A 20,055-nucleotide genomic window follows, 5' to 3' on the forward strand; every position below is an offset into this window, starting at 1 on the left:
TAGCAAATAGCAGGAAGCCTGACTTTTGTTTTCTTTGCTTTGTTGAAATCATACTGTTTTCAATAATGTATAGCTTTGTCACTCATTGCTAGCTTCCTTTTCCCATAATGTTCTCAGAAAGAAATCACAGTCAGCTACTTAGGAGGCAGAGACTGATTGGGTTGTTTGAGGTTCATGACCAGCCCAGGCAGGAAGTTAGCAAGACCCCATCTCAACAATAAATCTGGGCATGGGAGACTGTATCTGCCATTCCAGCTACATGGGAGGTATGAGTAGAATTGTGGTCCAGGTTGGCCTGGACAAAAAATACAAGACCCTACCTGAAAAATATTTAAAGCAAAAAGGGCTGGGAGCATGGCTCAAAAGGCAGAGTGTCTTCCTAGCAAGTACAAGGCCCAACAGTTCTAAATAACTTCACCAACAGCTTAAGAGCTAAGGATTAAGAATGCAGTTGGTGGCCATACCAGATCATACATATGAACTGTTAACCTCAGGTCACTAGAAGAAGAAAACACAACACCAGATTGGGAGCTTCTCAAAATATAATTTAAAACTATTTTGTACCAGTACAATATATTAATTTTACAAATGTAAAATTTTATGAGCTGTTAAAGCATTTACAAAAACCACACATTCTACTTTAGCTTTATTGCACAATATCTATAAGAAAATATTAATTTTTAAATTAGAAAACATAAAAATGCTTTCAATATAGAAGAGACAATCTGATTTTAAAGACAATACTCTATAAGAATGTCTACCCAGAAAATAACAAACTTTCACAGGATACCAAGCTGGACAGAGGCTTTGGCAAATCCGGTACAAAGCTCTGTTTAAAACCAGTCCAAGATACTTAATCCAAACTCCATCATCATCTTCATTAAAAGCCTACATACCCCTGAAGGTGGTTTCTTACTCTTTAAAAAGCTGAGACATTTTTCAGTGAGTGAGCATTCTGAAAATCTCTTACATATCAAAACAACGCTTCCAACTTAATAGCCATTTTGCAGGTTGTTGGTTTTGTTTTGTTTTTCCTTCATGTGGATTATCTCTGGCAACTATTTTAATGACTATTAGTGATCCATTTTAATTTATCCTGATAGAAAACATAAGTTAAATACATTTTTTAAAACCTCATCCTTTACAAAAATCAGTTTATAAATTTGCATCATATAAATTAGTGTCAAGACCATCAAGATGGTCTTCGTTTGTATGGTTGTATGTGTATCAGTTGGTTTTCCCACAGGTGGGGTGGCAGATGTCCCACTTTTCTATGTAGTGTAATCAGGATATAAACCCAAGTACTTGGAATCCCAAGATAGTTCAGTTAATAAGACTGTGTGACAGGTTTTAGTGCGATCAACCCCGGACCTATATAGCAATATTGGTGTTAAAATACTGACGGCAAACCTTGGTGGGAATTTAATTCGCCTCAGACAATAAACATCAGGAGATGCAAAAGGAAAAATGTTCACACACACATTACTAATGGGGTTGTAGATATAGAAAAGGGAAAAACTCCTCATTCATTAGAACAAGGATTTACCACATTGATAACACGTTTAAAAAACTACAGGTCTTTTCTTATTAAAGCATGTTGACTCAATCGCAAGTGTTTTCAAGTTGATGCCTTTATGGCCTAGGAAGTTATCTTTTTGGAACTTATGGCCTGCATAAGCAAAATCAAATATGCCATCACACCTTTGTGTCAAGAATTATTAAAATAGTGGTCATACAATCACAAGTTTGTTGTAGATAGAATTATCAAAACCCCAGATGATTATATAAAAAGTTTGCATTATTTAGAATCTCTTCCTTAGGAATCAAAGCAGTCGCTGGGTGGAACTGCATTTTTCAGAACTGCTCAAAGCACCTCATCTAGATGAGTGTTTTTAAAAATATATATATATAAAGTCCACAACAAGACTTCAAACATCACATATCTCACCTTTTATGTGCTTTTTATCATGAATCCCTTCCTTAAAGTCCTTCAGAAGAAAATAAAAATACATCTCACATTCCATTAGAAAAAAAATGGAAACATTCACGGTCTCAAAATTTTCTAGATTCCCCCAATCTCGGTGCTATGTACGGCTTCCTCACGTACAGGTTTTGAGGGAACCCCTGCTCATCTATCATGGAATAATCAGCTAATGGACATGCCATAGAAAATTTACATAGTAGCAGTAAATAGATGAAAATCTGTTCCATAAAATAAAAATGTTCTATGACTTCAATTTAAATACATATCTGAAAAACTAAAAGGAGGTTTTCTTGTTTTTCAAAAGTGCTAATTATTATATTTACAAGTCTCTTCAACAAGATTATGTCCAATTCTTTAAAAACAAAAACAAACTAAACCACCTTGCTTTAGGCACACTGCTGATGAGTTTCTAAGAAGCAGAGGGAAAAGATATTACTTGTCAATTAATCCAGCTTCCTTAATTTTGCTGAAGAAGAATTTCTCCAGAATATTGGCACATTTGTAGTATTCACTCTCAGGGGCGTTGTACTCTTTGCAATTGGTAAAGACTCGCTGTAAATCTGCCATAAATAATTTCTTAGACACGTAGTACCTATTCTTGAGGCGTTCACTCATGGTTTTCAGATCTGCACAGGAAAAAAAAAATACTAGTAATCTTTGACTCTTCTTAAGTACTAGGTGACAAAAGTAAGACTAGTAAAGAAATCTATGTTGTTGGTTTGATTACATTATTATCCCAGTCTTTAAGAGAAATTCTCATGATCAAGTAAAACAGTTCTTAAATCTTACTTCATTCTTTTGAGAGGTTTTTTTTTTTCTTTTTTAAACATAAAACCACAGCAATTTTAACATTAAAGGGACCATTATTGGTCATCTGGCCCAATCCCCTATTAAGCACATGGAAGCTAAGTAGATTAGCAATGGCTAAGTATACTAAACAGACTATTGTTAGCTATTCATTCAGAATTATACAGAAGAGGCTCTATCTTCATGGAATAGAGCAGGTGGAACATTTGTATTGAGTCATTTAATTTTAATTTCAATTAAAGCAATCAGACTGAGTTTGTTTCCCTAAATTCGCAATTGTTTCTGGAATTATCTATAGAATAAAGTAGAGAAAATGATCATAAATATACCAGTGACTTGCACATAACATAGTAAAAATGAATTTTGTTTCATGCTCCATTAATAAGATTAAAATGACCAACTTTACTTAAGAATATTTTTCTAAAGTAAATAAGCTCTGTGAGACTTGTAAAAAAACATTTTCCAATATAGCTACTTGCTTTATATTGTATTCCACAAGTGAAACTTCTAAGAATACAATGGAGTTTCTTCAATCCCCACTCTGAAGACCAATTTAAAGAAATCCATGCAGACTAGATGTGAACATTTGGGAGCCTGTTTATCTTAAAGTCTGGTTCAATTATTGAAAATTATAATTGTAGGGCTAGCAAAGTGACTCAAGTGGTAGAGCACCTGCCTAGCCCTGAATTCAAACCCCAGTACCACCAAAAAAAAAAAAAAATTATAGAAACTGCATGGAAAGAGTCAAAACTGCTAAAGAAATACTTCTGATTATCTATACCTCAAATTCCTAGTATATTATCAAATTTTCCAAGGGAAAGAAATTTACAACCAAATACACAGGCATTCTCACTTAACAAACTTAGTAATCTATGTACAACATCCCTAAGTGGGAAAAAATTCATTTGCATCATAATCTTAAATCCACCACAAAACACCAAAGAAGAAAGCAGAAAATATGTTTCTGCTTATCTCTTATTAAAATCTCTATCTCTGTGACAGTGTTATATCTGGGAGTTCAACTTTCAGTTTTTCATTCTTCTCTAACTGAAAAATTTTATTGAGGGAAAAATCTAAAAGTCTGAAGATAAACAAAGATTCAGCAAATCCTCCACTAAATATCTCAACCAAGTGTAACTACGCATATTAACATGTTCTCTTGCTTAAGGAAGAAAGAACTAAAACTGTGCCTCCTTAAATAAAATCAGTTGGTTACATCCCTTCTACCTCAATACCTAATACTTAGGATATACTGTCCACTATATTTATAATGTTTAGAAGGAAGAAACATGGAGTGGAAAATATCCACAACCAAAGTCATGAGAAAAAAAGGGCAAAAAAAGAATAAAATATAACATAGAAAAGCTGATGCAAAAGCTTTTCAAATTTTTTTGGGGGGGATGAGGAGTTGGTAAGAAGAGACAGGGAAAGCGCAAAAGGCAGCAGACACAAGGCTAGAATTACAGAAGTAATTAGAACTTCCTGACCATATGAGGGGCAGGACTATCGTTTTGCTCAGCATATATAAGGATCTCAAGGAAAAAATATGATTCCTGCACTAAAAAGCATCATTTTCAATTTTGATTTTGTCTGGCACACATCTCAGCCATCACTGGCCTTGTCCTATGGGGTCAATTTTCTCTTCATAATCAGCAACTGGAGAAACTCAAACCCTTCTCAGACTACAGCAAGAAACTTTCCTGAAGCAGAATGAGCTCAAGTGGTAGAACACCTGCCTAGCAAGTACAAGACCCCAAGTTCAAACTCCAGTACCTCCAAAAATGAAAAACTTAGTATTATCAGTATTTGCTGAAAATATGATAATACCAAAATAAATAAATTCTTTAAAAAAAAAATGAGGCCAAGAGTAGGTTATGAAAGACAGGATCCCCTATACATACTACTGCAGGTTTTTATAGAGTACATGTTGACAGGGGCTGAAAGGAAATTACTCTCCCCAAACTCGCACAACTTCCTATGAGAACATCCCAAAAGAAGCTGAGATAGGGCTGGAAGGATAGCTCAGTGGTAACAAACACGTAGTTGATATGGTCCAGAGAATGAGGATGAAAAACCAGTTAACTTAAGGTTGGAAATGAACACAAAGTGTTTTTAATGTATTTTTCATATAGTGGGAAAAACTGATTGCTAAATCACCCTTCCATTCAGAATTCTAGACTGAGTCAAACCTTCCTTTGGTTTTCTTGCACAAAAAAATATAGTAGCAAGACAAAGAGAAGAGGGAAAGAAAAGCATATAGAGGTATAAGAAGTACTGGCCACCGAAATCATACAACAATACATGACACTGGTGTGGAAATGGATGCCACAGGAAATATATGTAAGTAACCAAGTCACCAAGGAACTGATGGATCTCCTTCATTCTTGCTTTCACATCTTAACTTGTGACAACGTAGAAAAGCAACAGAAGACTCTAGCTCTTGTTTCAGCTAGTTGTCATCTCTGCACATTGCCCAACTGGTTTAATTTGGGGCATTCTCAACTGATTCAATTAATCATTTTAGCAGAGCACAGGCACAGCATCAAAGTCTTCAGTTCTGCATTTCTGAAGGCACCTTTTTTGGTTTTTGGATGAGGTCAGTGGTAACATTTAACAATATCCGTCAAAAGCTTTGGAAAAACCAAGAACTTACATTAACTGCAGTTTTCCCCTCTGAAAGTACAGCGGTAAAGCAGTTTAATCTACCTTCTTTCACATTACCTTTAAAATTCTTAAAAGGAATAGCTATTCATTTAAGATAAACAGATACATCAAAATGACAGCACTGGTATCTTTCTATTTGTAACCAAGCAGGAAAATATAAGCAAGGTTATATCCTTGCCAGTTTCTATCCATACCTAGAGCTGTCTGAAGTTCACCTGGAATCTGTGTCTCGTGTGTTGAGTATGCAAGAGCCCTAAAAGACAGCTGTGGAATGCCTCTAATGAGAAGTGCCACCCACCTCCCCTTTGTCATTCTACTCTGGCATCACAGCCTATCTACAGGTTCAGGGACCCCACCACCTGCCACATATTTCCTATCCTACCACAGAGCCGACCAAATCAACCTAAGTACCCGTTTATCTTCCACACCACCATCCAGAGAGTTTTTTTAATCTATACTTAAGAAAGTTTAATGGCATTACCCATGGGGAACCTTATAACTTCATAATATCCGGGAGCTTCTGTTCTCTTCACAGGTTCCATGAAGGGCCAAGCACTTTGATGGCTCTTGGGTAGAGAAAAAAGTGTAAGGTATCTAATATGGAAATTCCATGTGGGAAACCATTTCAAAATATTTGCATGAAGTAAACAAACAAACAAAAAACACCCACTTTCACTTGCTGAAGGATGCTCTTGAGTGTGCTGTAAAGCTGGTCAGGGTCTTTGGGTTCTTTACTTGAAAAGAGCGAACAACAAGGAGCAAAGATTAGTTTTTACCCTCTTGCCAGCTGATTCCTATTCAGTTCATTCTTACAAAAACCTAAAATTGGAACCATTCCAGAACTTATAAAAATTGAAACCCACCAACTGTGTGTATCGTCAGTTACAGTCAGTTTGCCCTTTTTTCCTCTAAGTGGCTGGCAGGGGAGAAATCACTTCCATTAGCATTCTCTGGCCCATCCTACTTACCTTTTCTCTTTTCCACTCGGTTTCCAGCCTGTCTCTCCTATATGTCAACAAAATTAAACACTAAATGAGAACTGCTTTTGGTCAAGAGAGTAACATACTTAATAGTTATGAAGAGCATAATAAATTAAAGCCATGCCTCAATAAAAGTCTATTTGGGGAACACGCTGAAATTAATACTATTTATTTACTTTCTTACACAGCTCACAATACAAAACATTTCCCAGACTGACTACTATAGAGTAGTGTTTTAAAAGCCAGAACTCCATCTTTTCAGAGGAAAACATCCAGTACCATACTTTTTAAAGTGAAGTTGTTGTAATTACCATGTGAAAGAATGAAGCTATCATTTTAAGTGAGAACAAACTGTTCTGGTCTCTACTTTATTTGCTTATACTGGGAGATGGTTCAATGTAGAAAAGCTGTAGTGTGAGAAATCTACACTTGATTTCCTGCTCACTCTTTGCAAGCTAATTTACCCTAAGTAAATCACTTAACCTCTTACCTCTCAGCTTATCAATCATAATACAGAAACCCAAAACATAGGTGATATTATCCCTTTAAGATTAGTTGATGTATGCTTTATTTTTAAAAAAAATAGAATACCTAGCATAAGAAAGCATTCGATGATATGCTAGCTACTGTGCTGTTAACAGGAATAATACAAGAAAGTAGGTTGAGCAGTAGAAGTGAAACCTGTTGTAGAGAAGATGCAATGAGGTACTTATCTTGCCCAAATAACATCTTGGTTTTTCTGGAGAATTTTGTTTTATTTTCTTTAGTTATAATCCTCAATATACTTATGAGAAGCTGGATTTGGACCACATAAAATGGATAAATAATATTTAATAACTTTTGATCTACAAAAACAGCTATTTTGGATAGTTTAACCCACTATGACTCATTTCTAGCATACAGACAAGAACTCTTAGGAAAACTACTGTAAAATAAGGAACTTGAAGAAAATTATAGGGTTTCCATCACATATGGCAAATAATCTTAATTGAAATTTTAGGAAACTAATTATTCAAGCATAGATCTATGCGGGTTGCAAGCATGACAACAGTAAGACTTGGTCCAAACAGGGAGCTGTATGAGGAAAGCAAAACTGGACTGGTTCTCATTCTGACCCACTATGTGCTATGTGCCATTTAACGCTGAATGACATAATCATTCTGAGATCCATTTCCCCATTTCGAATATAAAGTTCTACCATTTTCCATGTTACATATGGTAGTGCCTATACTGTGCCACAAATGGTGGGTATAATAACAATAACAAGAAGGCATTCTCTTTGATGTGTCTGAATTGGGAGGAAGAAGAAAAGACTTTGAAAAGACAGTATTTGTGACTTTGATTTTTGTTTTTTAGATAGGGTCTGACTGTATAGTCCAGACTGGCCATAAATTCACAGTCCTCCTGCCTCAGTCTCCCAAGTGCTAGAATTACAGATGTGCACCACCATGCCCAGCTTACTGCCTTCTTAAAAGATCATGCAAATGGAGATAGGAAGGACAATAAATAATAAACCTTTTCAAATTACTTCAAACACATCTCATGGCATTACCGAAAGGTTTTGCTTTTTAAAAAAGGTCTATACATACTAATTCCAGGAATGCTTTCTATAGGAATCTGTCGAACTCCGTCTTTAAAGCATGAAAGTCCAGGGTACACTTTTCGAATCTGGGCCTGTTTTCGTTCTATCAGCTTTTTAATTATCTGTAAAGCACAAGAGGAAAATGCACTTGATGAAAGAAGTCTGTGCAGCAACACAGTTCAAGTCAGCCAACCCAAGGGAACGTTTTCCCAGCAGCAAGTCTTCTTTTAAAGAAACAAAATGGGAGGAAAAGATGAATGCTATTTAGCAGCTGAGAAATGAAAACATTCTTTTATACTACACCCATTTAGTGATGTGAAACGACATGTCCTTCATCTAGAAAAGTAGTGTTAGGGAAGGAGACTGGGATGAAGCGGGGGGGGGGGGGGGGGGGGGGGGGGGGGGAGGAAGGAAAAGAGGATAGAAGGGAGAATGGGCATGATCCAACCATGATAAATGCATGTGTGGAAGTGTCACAGTGACACCCACTGATCTGGACTTTCAATATGTGTCAATTATAATCTGAAACATTTAAAAACCCAGTAAAGCCAATGCTAAGAGAACCCATTGCCCCTGAGGCCCACTTGTCATTACTGGCTTAAGAGCCAATTACTTTGCCCTTATTTCTGAGGAGCCTCTGCCAGGTGACAGGAGAGCGGCCCTGAGCCCAGTCAGAGTACAGAACTTCTTCACATCCCAGACTGGAGGGACAGATGAAAAGGCCTCAAAAAGTCCCAAAGTCCTGGAACATTTACAGCCTTCCTATTTATTTAAAATTCTCAAGGTGGAGCTCAGTCTATGCTGCCTGCACCAAAGTGCTATGCATGAAGTACACACTATGACCAACACAGCCAGGGCTGATTCAGGAATTGTGAGGTATTTTCTTTATTTTATAAAATAATTCTGCTTTACTTTTTTTTTTTTAATCTGGGGGGAATTTTTTTGGTGGTTCCGGGTATTTTATAAAATCATCCTAATGCAACTAAGGTAACTAATTCCAAGGCACTGAAGCTTTCCTTTGAAACCAAAACACCAACACTCGGCAGGATAGGGCAGGAGGATGGTAAGATCAAGGCCACCCTATCCCAAATAAATTAACTAGTTAAATCAAAACAAAAACAAAACCCCTCAAAAGATACCGTCCTCTGCTTTGTGAGCACCTGCTTTGCAAGTGCAAAGTACTGAGTTCAAACCCTAGTCCCACCAAAAAAATTACCTTCCTGAAATGGACATCACAACTGAATTTTGAAAAAGAAAAACAGTAGAAGTCACTGAGTTCACAACAGAAAACAAGAAAATTCTAGTTCTTAACTGCTTTATTCCACACATATGGCTGGTAATTACTGTAGCATGAATATGCAATCCTAACAATTAAACAGAGAACTTCATAAAATGAATGGGACTAGTAGAAGTATATTCCTGGTATAACTTGGCCAATACTGTCCAATAAGAAATATATATAATGTAAGCCAACTATGTTAACTTAAATTTCTCTAGTAAACCAAATTTTTAAAGGTTAAAAAGCGAGCAGCTGAAATTTATTTTAATAAAACATCTCACTTAACTCACTCTACTGTATGCAAAATATTATTGCAATATAGTCAATAGGGAATAATGAATAGACATTGTACATTCCTTTACTCATAATGAGTCTACAGAAATTGGTGTGTTTTATGCTGACAGTACTAGTCACACAGCAAATTCTCACTAGCCACATGTGGCTAGTGGCTACCACTTTGAGCAGGGCTGACCTAGGTGCCCTTATTTACAATTAAGTACAAGTCAGTCTCTCTCTCCCTCTCTCTCTCCCTTTCTGTTGTGTATGTGTGCGCGTGTGTATTGCTGAGAATCTAACCCGGGCCTTGTTCATACTAGGAAAATAGTCTACCACTGAATTATACTCCACTCCTTGGGTTTCTTTGGTTTTTGTGTTTTGTTCTGTTGTCAACTGGGATTTGAACTCAGGGCTTCACATTTGCAAAGCAGGTCCTCTACACTTGAGCCACACCTCCAGTCCATTTTGCTTTGATTATTTTGTACATGGGTTCTCCTGAACTATTTGCCCAGGTACTCTTGATCCACAATCCTCCTGCTCTCAGCCTCCCAAGTAGCTAGTATTACAGGTGTAAGCTGGGCTCCTGGTCCAGACCTTGGTATTTTGAAACAGGGTCTAGCTATGAAGCCAAGGTTGACCTTAAACTCATGATCCTTCAGCCACTGTCTCTCAAGTGCTAGGGTTACAAGAGTTCACTACCATGCTCAGCTTACTCAAGAGGTTTTTCACAGTTAAGTTTTGGATTTTAGAGCATTTGAGATTTTGAATTTTCAGATGAGGATTGCTCAAAGGGTAAAGTCAATGCAAGTATTCCAAAATATGAAATACTTTTTCATCATAAGCATTTCAGATAAGGGATATTCAACCTGTCTGTACATCCAAACATTTTGTAATGGTGACTTCAGATCTCTTTTAAAAGAACTAGGTTAACAGCCCCAAACCTCCATCTACCACTCAATGATATGTGTGAGAAAAGACTACAGGCAAAGAGGGAGGGTGAAGAGAGAGGAAGAAGGGGGCTGAGAGAGGAGAGACAGAAAAGGGAGGGAGCCTTGTCCTCTTAAAAGTTGACTGCTTCCTTAGCCATCTAAAATAACTCTGGGCTCTGACTTTCCCTTAGGTAGGAAGCACAGATCAGATTTGTCACCAATGCAAATTTGCAGACTCTGCCAGGGGGATCCTGCGGTCGGCTATGGGGGGTGGGGGGGATTAACTCGTGTTGGGGGTAGAGAGAGGATGGGAGGAGTGAGGAAAGAGCAGCTGACAGCACAGGGAGAGCTCTAGTTGGCCTGCAGCCTCTACCACTAAACAATATGCTCAGCATCAAGCCCAGCTCAGCAAGCCCCAGCGAACAATGAGGAAAGGCAGCTCTTCAGAGGAAGCAGGGAGAGAGGAGGAGCCTGACTTGTTTTATTAATTATTCCCATAACTCTGTTTGGAATTTTCTCTCAGTCTGATTATCTTTGACCAAGAAGCAAAAACAAAAAAGTTGTTTTTATTCTCTAATTTAAACCCAAACACCTTTTGCTCCTTCTGTGGAAGCATAAGAACAAGTCTGAGCCACTTTAAGTCAAAGAGGAAAAAAACTCAATGTATCAGATACTGTAAGGAGCTTCATGGTTGTAACCTGTCAGGTGGGCAACACCTGACAATGACTAATTGGGATTAAGGAGGTTAGTAGAAGCCAGAAAACAAAGATGGGTATAAAACAGAAGTCTTTGTCTAGTGATTTGTTAGAGAACAGTACATTGCACAGCTGCAAACTCTTAGGTTTCTGAACTCCATTAAAGTCTTGGTCCTGGGCTTAACCCACAGGTTCATTCACTTAATAAGCATCCTTTGTAGACTCCCCAGTTACAGTCTTTTTATGTCGTTTTTTATTTTTAGTTCTTCCTTTGGGAAATTTAAAATTACTATGTACTCAAACCTACCAACCCAATATCAGATAAGTCAATACTCAGAAGGAGATGCTTTTGAAACTTGCAATGTCAACTAAATGCTAATATACACTAGATAAACACCTATGTAAGATGAGTAATTAAAACTGAAACACAGGTGGGTCAAACCAGTGCTAGAGAAGGATCTGGAGCAGAGGCCGAACAGGTTTAACTTGCATGTGTGGGGATGAAGGGTCTGGGTAATGGCCAAGCAAGAGGTTTGAGCCTCAGCAATTGCTGTTAAGGGAATTCACTTTGGATAAAAAAAGAAGAGAAGATTGAGAAGGATGACTAAGGCCAGAACATAAAAGGCTTTGGAAGGTGACATTAAAATATGTCACTGTAGGCCAGGTGCCAGTGGCTCACACCTGTAATCCTAGCTACTCAGGGGGCAAAGATTATAAGAATCACAGTTGGAAGGCAGCCCAGGCTCTCAAAATTAACCAACACACACAAAAAAGAGCTGCGGAGTGGCTCAAGTGGTAGAGTACTGCCTAGCAAGTGTGAGGTCCTGAGTTCAAACCCCAGTACTGACCTCCCCTCAAATATATATAATTGTACACTACACATTTTGTATCTTACACCAATTTAACAAGTACTGGTCCTTTTAGGAATGGTGACCTAAAAAGGAGAGAGAGGACTCACAGTGAACTGAGAGTACATCAGTATACCCAAACACACAAACCCAGTGAAATTCACCCCAATCCAACCAAGGCAAGTCTGGAAAGGAACCTGAGCAGACCCTCTTACCTCCTTCTGCTTTTTAATGATGACAGAGAATTCCGTGTATGGTATTCGTGGATTTAGCTCACATCCCATTAAAGTGGCTCCTTCATAGTCTTTGATGTAGCCAACATATTTGGTTTTAGGTATTTTAATTTCTTTGGAGAAACCCTACAATGCAAATCAATTCATTCATATAGACACCACACAAACATATCTACTGAGTGCTGTATGGATCAGGACATGAAAAGCAAAATTATTAGAAATCAAAAAGTGCAAGTAGGAAACCAGACAGTATTTAAAAAGTGACCCTAATAAGACATAAATTTAAAAATTTCAGGGCTGGAAGTGTGGCTCAAGTGGTAGAGCTCTTGTCTAGCAAGTGCAAGGCCCTGAGTTCAAACTCCAATAATACCCAAAAAAAGTTGCAAATGGCAAAGGGTACTAATTGAAAATTAGGTTTAATTTTGCATACGATTATATAATAAACATAACTGATCTAATGTTTTGCAGAGTAGTAAGGGGGTCCTTAGGGTTCTTAACAATTAATAGCCAGCACACATCTAAATTCTGAAAGGACTGCTTGTCAAAAACACAGCAATAAGAACCTGGATACTGAAGAAATGAGATCCCTTGTTTTCAGATGAAAACCTTCCAGACTGTCACACTGTGCAGCTGTTTCCATGCCATTTGGGGGTTTTGATACATTCACTTGCACACTTTAAGTTGTGGCCACAGAGTATTGCTGGTGATATACTCCAAACTACAAATAATGCTTATAATATAAACATAATTTTCCTTAACATGTCTATTTCAGTTATTTGGAGAAAATTACTTGGCCTTCACAACTATCCCCAGTGGCTTCCTGCCTCACTTTTCAGCAAAAACTTATTTTCCAAGTAATTATAGCTATCATCCTCACAGAGGAGGACAGAGAAGTGTTTTAAGATCTGTAGCTGTTTTGTGCTTTGCAATATAGCTACAGCCTAGAAAAGTCAATGTTCAACCCCCTAGTAAACACTCCCATTGAGTTTTGGGGTTTGTTGGGGGGTTTTTTTGCTTTTTGTTTTTTGTCTTGGGGTTTGAACTCAGGGCTTCACATTTGGCAAGGCAGATGTGCTCTACCACTTGAGCCATGCCTCCAGCCCTCCACTGAGTTTTCTTTTCTTTCCTTTTTTAATTTTTGGCAGTACTGGGGTTTGAACTCAGGAACTTATGCTTGCTAAGAAGGTGCTCCACCACGTGAGCCACTGCACCAGCCCCCCACTAAGTTTTCTTTTTCTTTTATTTAGAGACTCTCTTATTTATTCTCTTTTATCATTTATGTTTCAGATAGTTAATATGATTTTTTTTATTGTACTGTGGGTATGTTGTGCATTTACAAAAGTCTTACAATATATCATAGTTGAATTCACCCTCTGTCATTCTCCTCTACCCCCTTCCCCCATTACACTGAATTTTCTTAAGTGAGTTTTATCATGAAAATCTCAAACCCATCCCAAAGAACTAAAAGGAAATGGGAGACTAATTATCTGCCATCACAAGAGGAAAAGAAGTTAATAGATTACATGTAATTAAATCCTTTAAATTATATAGATTAAAAATAAAAGGCTATAACTGGGTATGATGGTGCACATCTGTAATCCCAGCATTTGGGAGAATGAAACAGAAAGGTTAAGAGTTAAAGGTTGGGTGGGGGGGAGGGGGAGGAAGTAGGGGTGCAGGGGGAGAAATGGCCCAAACAATGTATGCATATGTAATAATATTATAATTTTTAAAAAGTTAAAGGCCAAGCATAGACTATATAGCGAAACCTTATCCAAAAACATAAATAACTTTTTATTTAAAAAAAAAAAGAACACATGCAATGTTGAAATATAAAAGATTAACATAATTATATATAAATATTTCTCATAAATCAATGTAAAACTATGTTTTAATACAAAAAGAGACAAATGTAATAAATTCATAATCAAGAAAGTCACTAAATAATCAAAAGGATCAATAAACATGGAAAACTAAATCAAACCTCACAATGACCAAATAAATTCAAACAAATACAATTTGTTATCTGGAAAAGGATAATTTTAAATAAATGTTTTTAAATTATCCATGCCTTTCTGGAGTTTCCTTATATGTTATGCTGGCAAAAGTAGAAACTGTTACAGTATTTGCCAATATATAACAAAAACCCTAAAAACTCCTGAATTCTACCTCAAGACATTTATTCTAAGCAAACTGCCATTAACGAAAGCAAAACATGCACACAAACATGTTTGTTACCTATATACAAGCAGCACCGGAATATCCCAAAATATTTCAAAATACGGTTTTGGTTAAACAAATTAAGAAAACCCCAGCAAAACAAAATTATATGAAAGAGGATCATAAGGTTAAGTGAAAAGGTAAGCAACTATACACAGTGGGAGCCTATTTATATGTATGTGCACACACATGCATACAGAAAAAGCATTAGAAGAGTACATAACAAAGTATTAACAGTAAATTTCTCTGAGCTGAAGAATTATAAGACTTTTCCTTCATTCTTTACCACATTTTCTAAAATTTCTACAATGGCTATATAATAGTTACATAGTTAGAAAAGAAAATTTAAAATGTTTAGCAATTATAAATCACTATTAAAAATAATACACAACCAAAGAAAACTCCTCATAAAAGTGAGCAGAAAGCTTCTAATAAGAGTAATAAAATGACCGGGCAAGGGTACACACCAATAATTCCATCACTCAGGAGGTTGAGGCAGGAAGAGTGCAAGATCAAGGCCAGCATGAGCTATATAGCAAGATGCTGTCCCAGAAAACTGAACAAGTGTCACTACTCAAGTGACAGTCAAGCTCCTGGCCTGTTCTATGCTACAAGAGCAGGATTATCCACAATCTTCTATAAACTTCAGGACTTCTTCTCTCCTATCATAAATGGAAGCCATTGCTGCCTATGGAGCTCATGACTTGAAACTGAAACCCCAGTACTGGCAATAATAATAATAATAATAATAAATAAATGGAAGCCATCCAGAAACTGAATTTCCTTTATTCATGGAGAACTCTATATTCCCAGGACTAGGAATTTCTCCTTAGTCTAGGGATATCATATTTTAGAGTGTCTAGCTGGGTGCTGGTGGCTCATGCCTGTAATCCAGCTACTCAGAAGGCAGAGATCAGGAGGATCATGGTTCAAAGACAACCCAGGCAAATTAAGTTCCATGAGACCTTATCTCAAAAAACCCTTCCCAAAAATAGGGCTGATTGAGTGGCTCAAGATAAAGGCCCTGAGTTCAAGTCCCAACACCTCAAGAAAAAAAAAGAATGTCTAGATGCAATATTATACTTCACCTATGGTTGATATTCACTCATTCACTCAGCAAGTAGTCATTTAGCACTTACTAGGTTATACCCTTTAATCTCGTCTAACGCTTATTTCTAGTGTAAGGCTTGCTCACAAAATAAATGTGGGAACCTACCTGTTTCTTGAAGTATCCAATTGCATACTCATCTGCATAAGTGAGAAAGTTCAGGATGTCGTGTTTGATATGATATTCCTTCAAATGATTCATCAAGTGTGTTCCATAGCCCTAGCCAGGAGTATTCAGACAAATATATTAGATTCTGTAGAAAAAGCATTCCTACAAACTTGTGCTTTGATCTATCTTACCAACAAGAGCCTTTCCTGAAGGAAAAAGTATAATATTAACAACCCTTTCTTGGATTTATGAACTTTGAAAATGAGCTACAGAACTAAAAATTCAAAATTCTTGCTTTGAGATAAAAATCATTACTGGAAAATACAAGTATCTGCCTAGAAAGTGTGAGCCCTGAGTTCAAACCCCAATATCAAATAATAATAATTAAAAAAAAAAAACAGTGAATAAGTTAAATAAATCAGTGGTTTAAATATTTTTAAAAATGCAATAAATTTTATCAGCAGCTACATACAAAGTTTAGAGAAAATCTAAAAACTTAATGTGATTACTTCAGAACCTCATAAAAAGAGACAAAGATTAAATACAAATATCCATAGAGAATATCTTCACATAAAAGAACCCCAGCATGCTCACAAGTATGATCTCTCGGAATCATAGCACCTTGAGGGGAAGATCTTTAGCGCAGTCATTTAGTCTAACTCCCTATTTCAGGTAAAACTAGAAGTCCTTTACTATCATTAAAAAACAGACAATCTGGCCACATGTGGTAGGGCACATGCTTATGCATGTGCATATAGGAGGTAGAGGGAGGAGGATTAAGAGTTCAAGGGCAGCCAGGTGCTGGTGCCTCATACCTGTCTGTAATCCTAACTACTTGGGAGGCTGAAGGTTTGAAGCCAGCCCGGGCAAACAGTTCACAAAACCCCATCTCCAAAAAAACCAGAGCAACATGGACTGGCTCAGGTGGTAGAGTACCTGCTTTGCAAGTGTGAAGCCCTGAGTTCAAACCTCAGTCCCACCAAAAAAAAAAAAAAAAAACAGAATTCAAGGGCAGCTTGATAGTGAGATTCTGTCTCAAAAAACCAAGGACCAGCCAAGTGCTGGTGGCTCACACCTATAATCCTAGCTACTCAGAAGCCAGAGATCAGGAAGATCAGTTCAAAGCCAGCCCCAGGCAAATAGTTCACAAGACCCTATCTTGAAAAAACCCAACACACCCACACACACACACAAAAAAAAAGGGCTCAGTATGTAGCTTGGTGGTACAGTGCCTGCATAGCAAGGCCCTGGGTTCCACCCCAACACTGAAAAAAAAGGTAGATGTATCTGCTAATCTCCAATGTCAGGCAATCCCTTGTCCACTTATTTGGGGCACTGCATAGTTGGGAAATTCTTTCTCAGATTCACCTGAGATCTGGTACCCCATTTCCACATTTTGACCTTAGGCCTACTCTTAGTTACAAAGCCTCATTTCTGCTTTTAACAGCTCTTCCAACCCTGAAGATTATATTCCTCCAGCCATGCCCACCTCTGCCCACCAAGTCCCAAGCGAAGCATCATCCAGGCTACAGTCCTTCCTTGCATGGCACCTTTTCCAGGACTTTCTCCAATTTGACAATGCTTTTCTAAAGCATGGATGCTAGGACCGTAATGATAAGGTGGTGCCCTGTCTTCTAAATAAGAGGACAGGACATCACCCCTCCAATTATTCTTCCACTGATGTTCCTCATGGGCACTTTGGCTTTTTCCAGTGTGAGTTTGTTGCTTTTTTGTGGGGATAGGGGTTGAGATAGGGTCTCACTATGGAGTTCAGGCTGGCCTGGAACTCAAGATACTCCTGCCTCCATCTCCAGAGTGCTGAGATACAGGCATGAGCCACTAACACTGTGAATTTGAATAAAACTTAGATAAAAGAAAAATGAAATCTCTCTCCCTGCATGAAGAGAAGAAAATGGGAAGAAAACATAAACACATAATTACAATGTTCAATATGGTAGTAAACAGCCTCACACGGCTATCAAACAAGTGAAATGTGACTATAAGTATAAAATACAGACCAGGAAAGAAAATTCTTATTATTCATACTTATCACATGTTGGTATAAAGAGTATAACATTTCACTTGTTTGTTTTTACTCTTTATAATATACTACTAGAAAAATTTAAATTACATGTGACTTGCACTTGAGTCTCTCACTATTATTTCTATTCTGCAGCACTGATACAAAGCAATGTGTTTGTAAGCTACCACAGTGAAAAAGTCCATAAAATAATTAAGGGGGTGGAAGGAGAGGGACAGAAGATGTTCAAGGTGTGAAAGAATTTGACAAATGGAAAACATGGGAAGGCCAGGCGTAGCTGTACATGCCTATAATCCAACTACTTGGGAATTGGAAATGGGAGGGTTGTGGTCAGAGGCTGGCCCCAGGCAAAACCAAGACCCTATATGAAAAACAAATTGAAGCAAAAAGGACACGGACTTGGCTCAAGTAGTAGAGCACCTGACTAGCAACCACAAGGCCCTGGAGGTCAAACCATAAAGAAAGAAAAGTTGGGTGAGGAGGGGAGAAGAGGAGGGAGGGAGGGAGGGAGAGAGAGAGAGAGAGAGAGAGAGAGAGACACTTACAAGAAAAAAAAATATATTTTCTAGTCCCTACTGAGTTTGTGATGTTTGGCCACCTTCCCTCAACTCCTTAGAAAATTACATGGTTTGGAGAAAAAAAAATAAATTGCCCTTCTGGGAAGTAATAAGCAAAGCATCCAATTCATATTAAATACCTTCAGTTTCCCTCTAGTGTCCCTGAAAGTGCCCAAGTCAATCTTAATCAACCTTTCCAACCAAGGTGCTTGGTATTGCTACCTTAGAAAACAAAATTTATAGACTGTGTGTGGTGGTGCACACTTGAAAGAAAAAAAATGAAACAAAAATTATAAAATCTCTCTGAAATTAAAAACCTGAAGGCTTACTTTCTAGGTCCTCTCTCTGTGAACAGTTAAAGAAAAATTTTCCTTTAAGTTAAGTCATAAGTCTGGACATTTAGAAACATCTGAATATCTGGACATTTCTCACTTTGGCTAGGGGGGAAATGATGAAGATAGCAATAGCATCATCTAAAGACATTATTGTCAGAATTCCTTGAAAAAGCACCAGAGAATAGTTTCCAGCAAGTTTGCTTCTTTACTTTCCCCAGACAGAATGGTGAAGGTAAGAGTGTTGAATTATATCTGCCCTTTGATGCTCGGTGCTCAGAGTCAAAGATAAAAAGCTCCACTCATGCTCTATGAGAATAAATACACTACAGCAACTATCACTGGCAGTGACCAGAGAGGAAAGCTATTAGTGAAAGCAAAAGGACCCAACACTGACTACACTCATATGCAGAGAATGAGCTCTTCCTGTGACTCATTTTTTATTTTTGCAAATGGCGTAGCTTCTTTGAGGCTGAAGTGATGTCCATAGTCCTGCAATGCCCAACAAAGGTCACGTGTGCCTCTGAGCACTTGAAATGTGATTAGTCCAAATTGAGACGTGTAAAATATATGCTTGATTTCAAAGACTTAAATACAAAACAAAGAATGCAAATGCCTCAATAATTCCTAACACTGAATACTGAGTAAAATAAAATATTTTAAAATTTTAATCAACTATTTCCACTTTTTTTTTTAATGTAGCTTCTAGAAATTTTAATGGCTCATATATGAGTCACATATACTGCAAGCTACAATATACTTCTATTGAACAACCATGATAGTTTTTCATATTTAAACAATATAAATATAAACATAACCTTAGGGCTCCTAAATACCAAGTGCATAATCTAAGGATAAATTTCTGGTTCCCCTTTCCTAAGAGCAGCAGAGTAGAATATGCCAATCTTGCCAAATGAGAGTCTGGGTTATTCCAGTCAGACAAACTTTAACAACAAAAAAGTGAGGGAAAAAAACCACCAGGAAGGAAGGGATGGATCCATGCCAAAGATAAGGGTAAAGATACATGAGCAATATGGGGGGAAAAAACTCAGATGCATTTCAAATCCTCCATGAAGACTACTTCACTCAAATTCTCCATGACTTCCGTTATAGAATTTCTTAAAGTCTTGTTCTCTCTTAGGGACAAGGCCAGAAGAATTTCTCTCAAACCACCTAAACCATATTCCTAATCCATACCAACCACATGCTTTCTGGTGGTCCAGAGCCACCAGTTATGTTTGTGTGACTGTATGTATGTGTTGTGTAAGTTAAAAATGAACACTGAAATTTACTTTTCAAATCTCCTTCATTGTACTTCAGTTGCACATTGGGTTGTGCAGTATCCCTGCAATTTACCTGAAGATCCAGCAAAGCCTTGGTGCAACTCTACCTGTTGGTAACAGGGTCAGTTT

General features: G+C 37.5%; 1 protein-coding gene across 1 annotated transcript in view; it reads right to left on the bottom strand.

Annotated features, from left to right (window-relative positions):
- Positions 1–524: 524 nt before the first annotated feature.
- The window catches only part of Kat2b (lysine acetyltransferase 2B), a 93,083-nt gene continuing 73,552 nt past the window's right edge, over positions 525–20,055 (bottom strand). Inside the window, exons 12-18 of the mRNA XM_074043829.1 lie at positions 15,714–15,824; positions 12,260–12,403; positions 8,025–8,139; positions 6,424–6,460; positions 6,126–6,189; positions 5,937–6,021; positions 525–2,610 (exon numbers count right to left, since the gene is read on the bottom strand). Coding sequence (XP_073899930.1) covers positions 2,417–2,610; positions 5,937–6,021; positions 6,126–6,189; positions 6,424–6,460; positions 8,025–8,139; positions 12,260–12,403; positions 15,714–15,824 — 750 coding nt within the window. The 3' untranslated portion in view covers positions 525–2,416. The remainder of the gene's footprint in view (positions 2,611–5,936; positions 6,022–6,125; positions 6,190–6,423; positions 6,461–8,024; positions 8,140–12,259; positions 12,404–15,713; positions 15,825–20,055) is intronic.

The sequence above is a fragment of the Castor canadensis genome, chromosome 10, assembly GCF_047511655.1.
Source record: "Castor canadensis chromosome 10, mCasCan1.hap1v2, whole genome shotgun sequence".
NCBI classification, from domain to species: Eukaryota; Metazoa; Chordata; class Mammalia; order Rodentia; family Castoridae; genus Castor; species Castor canadensis.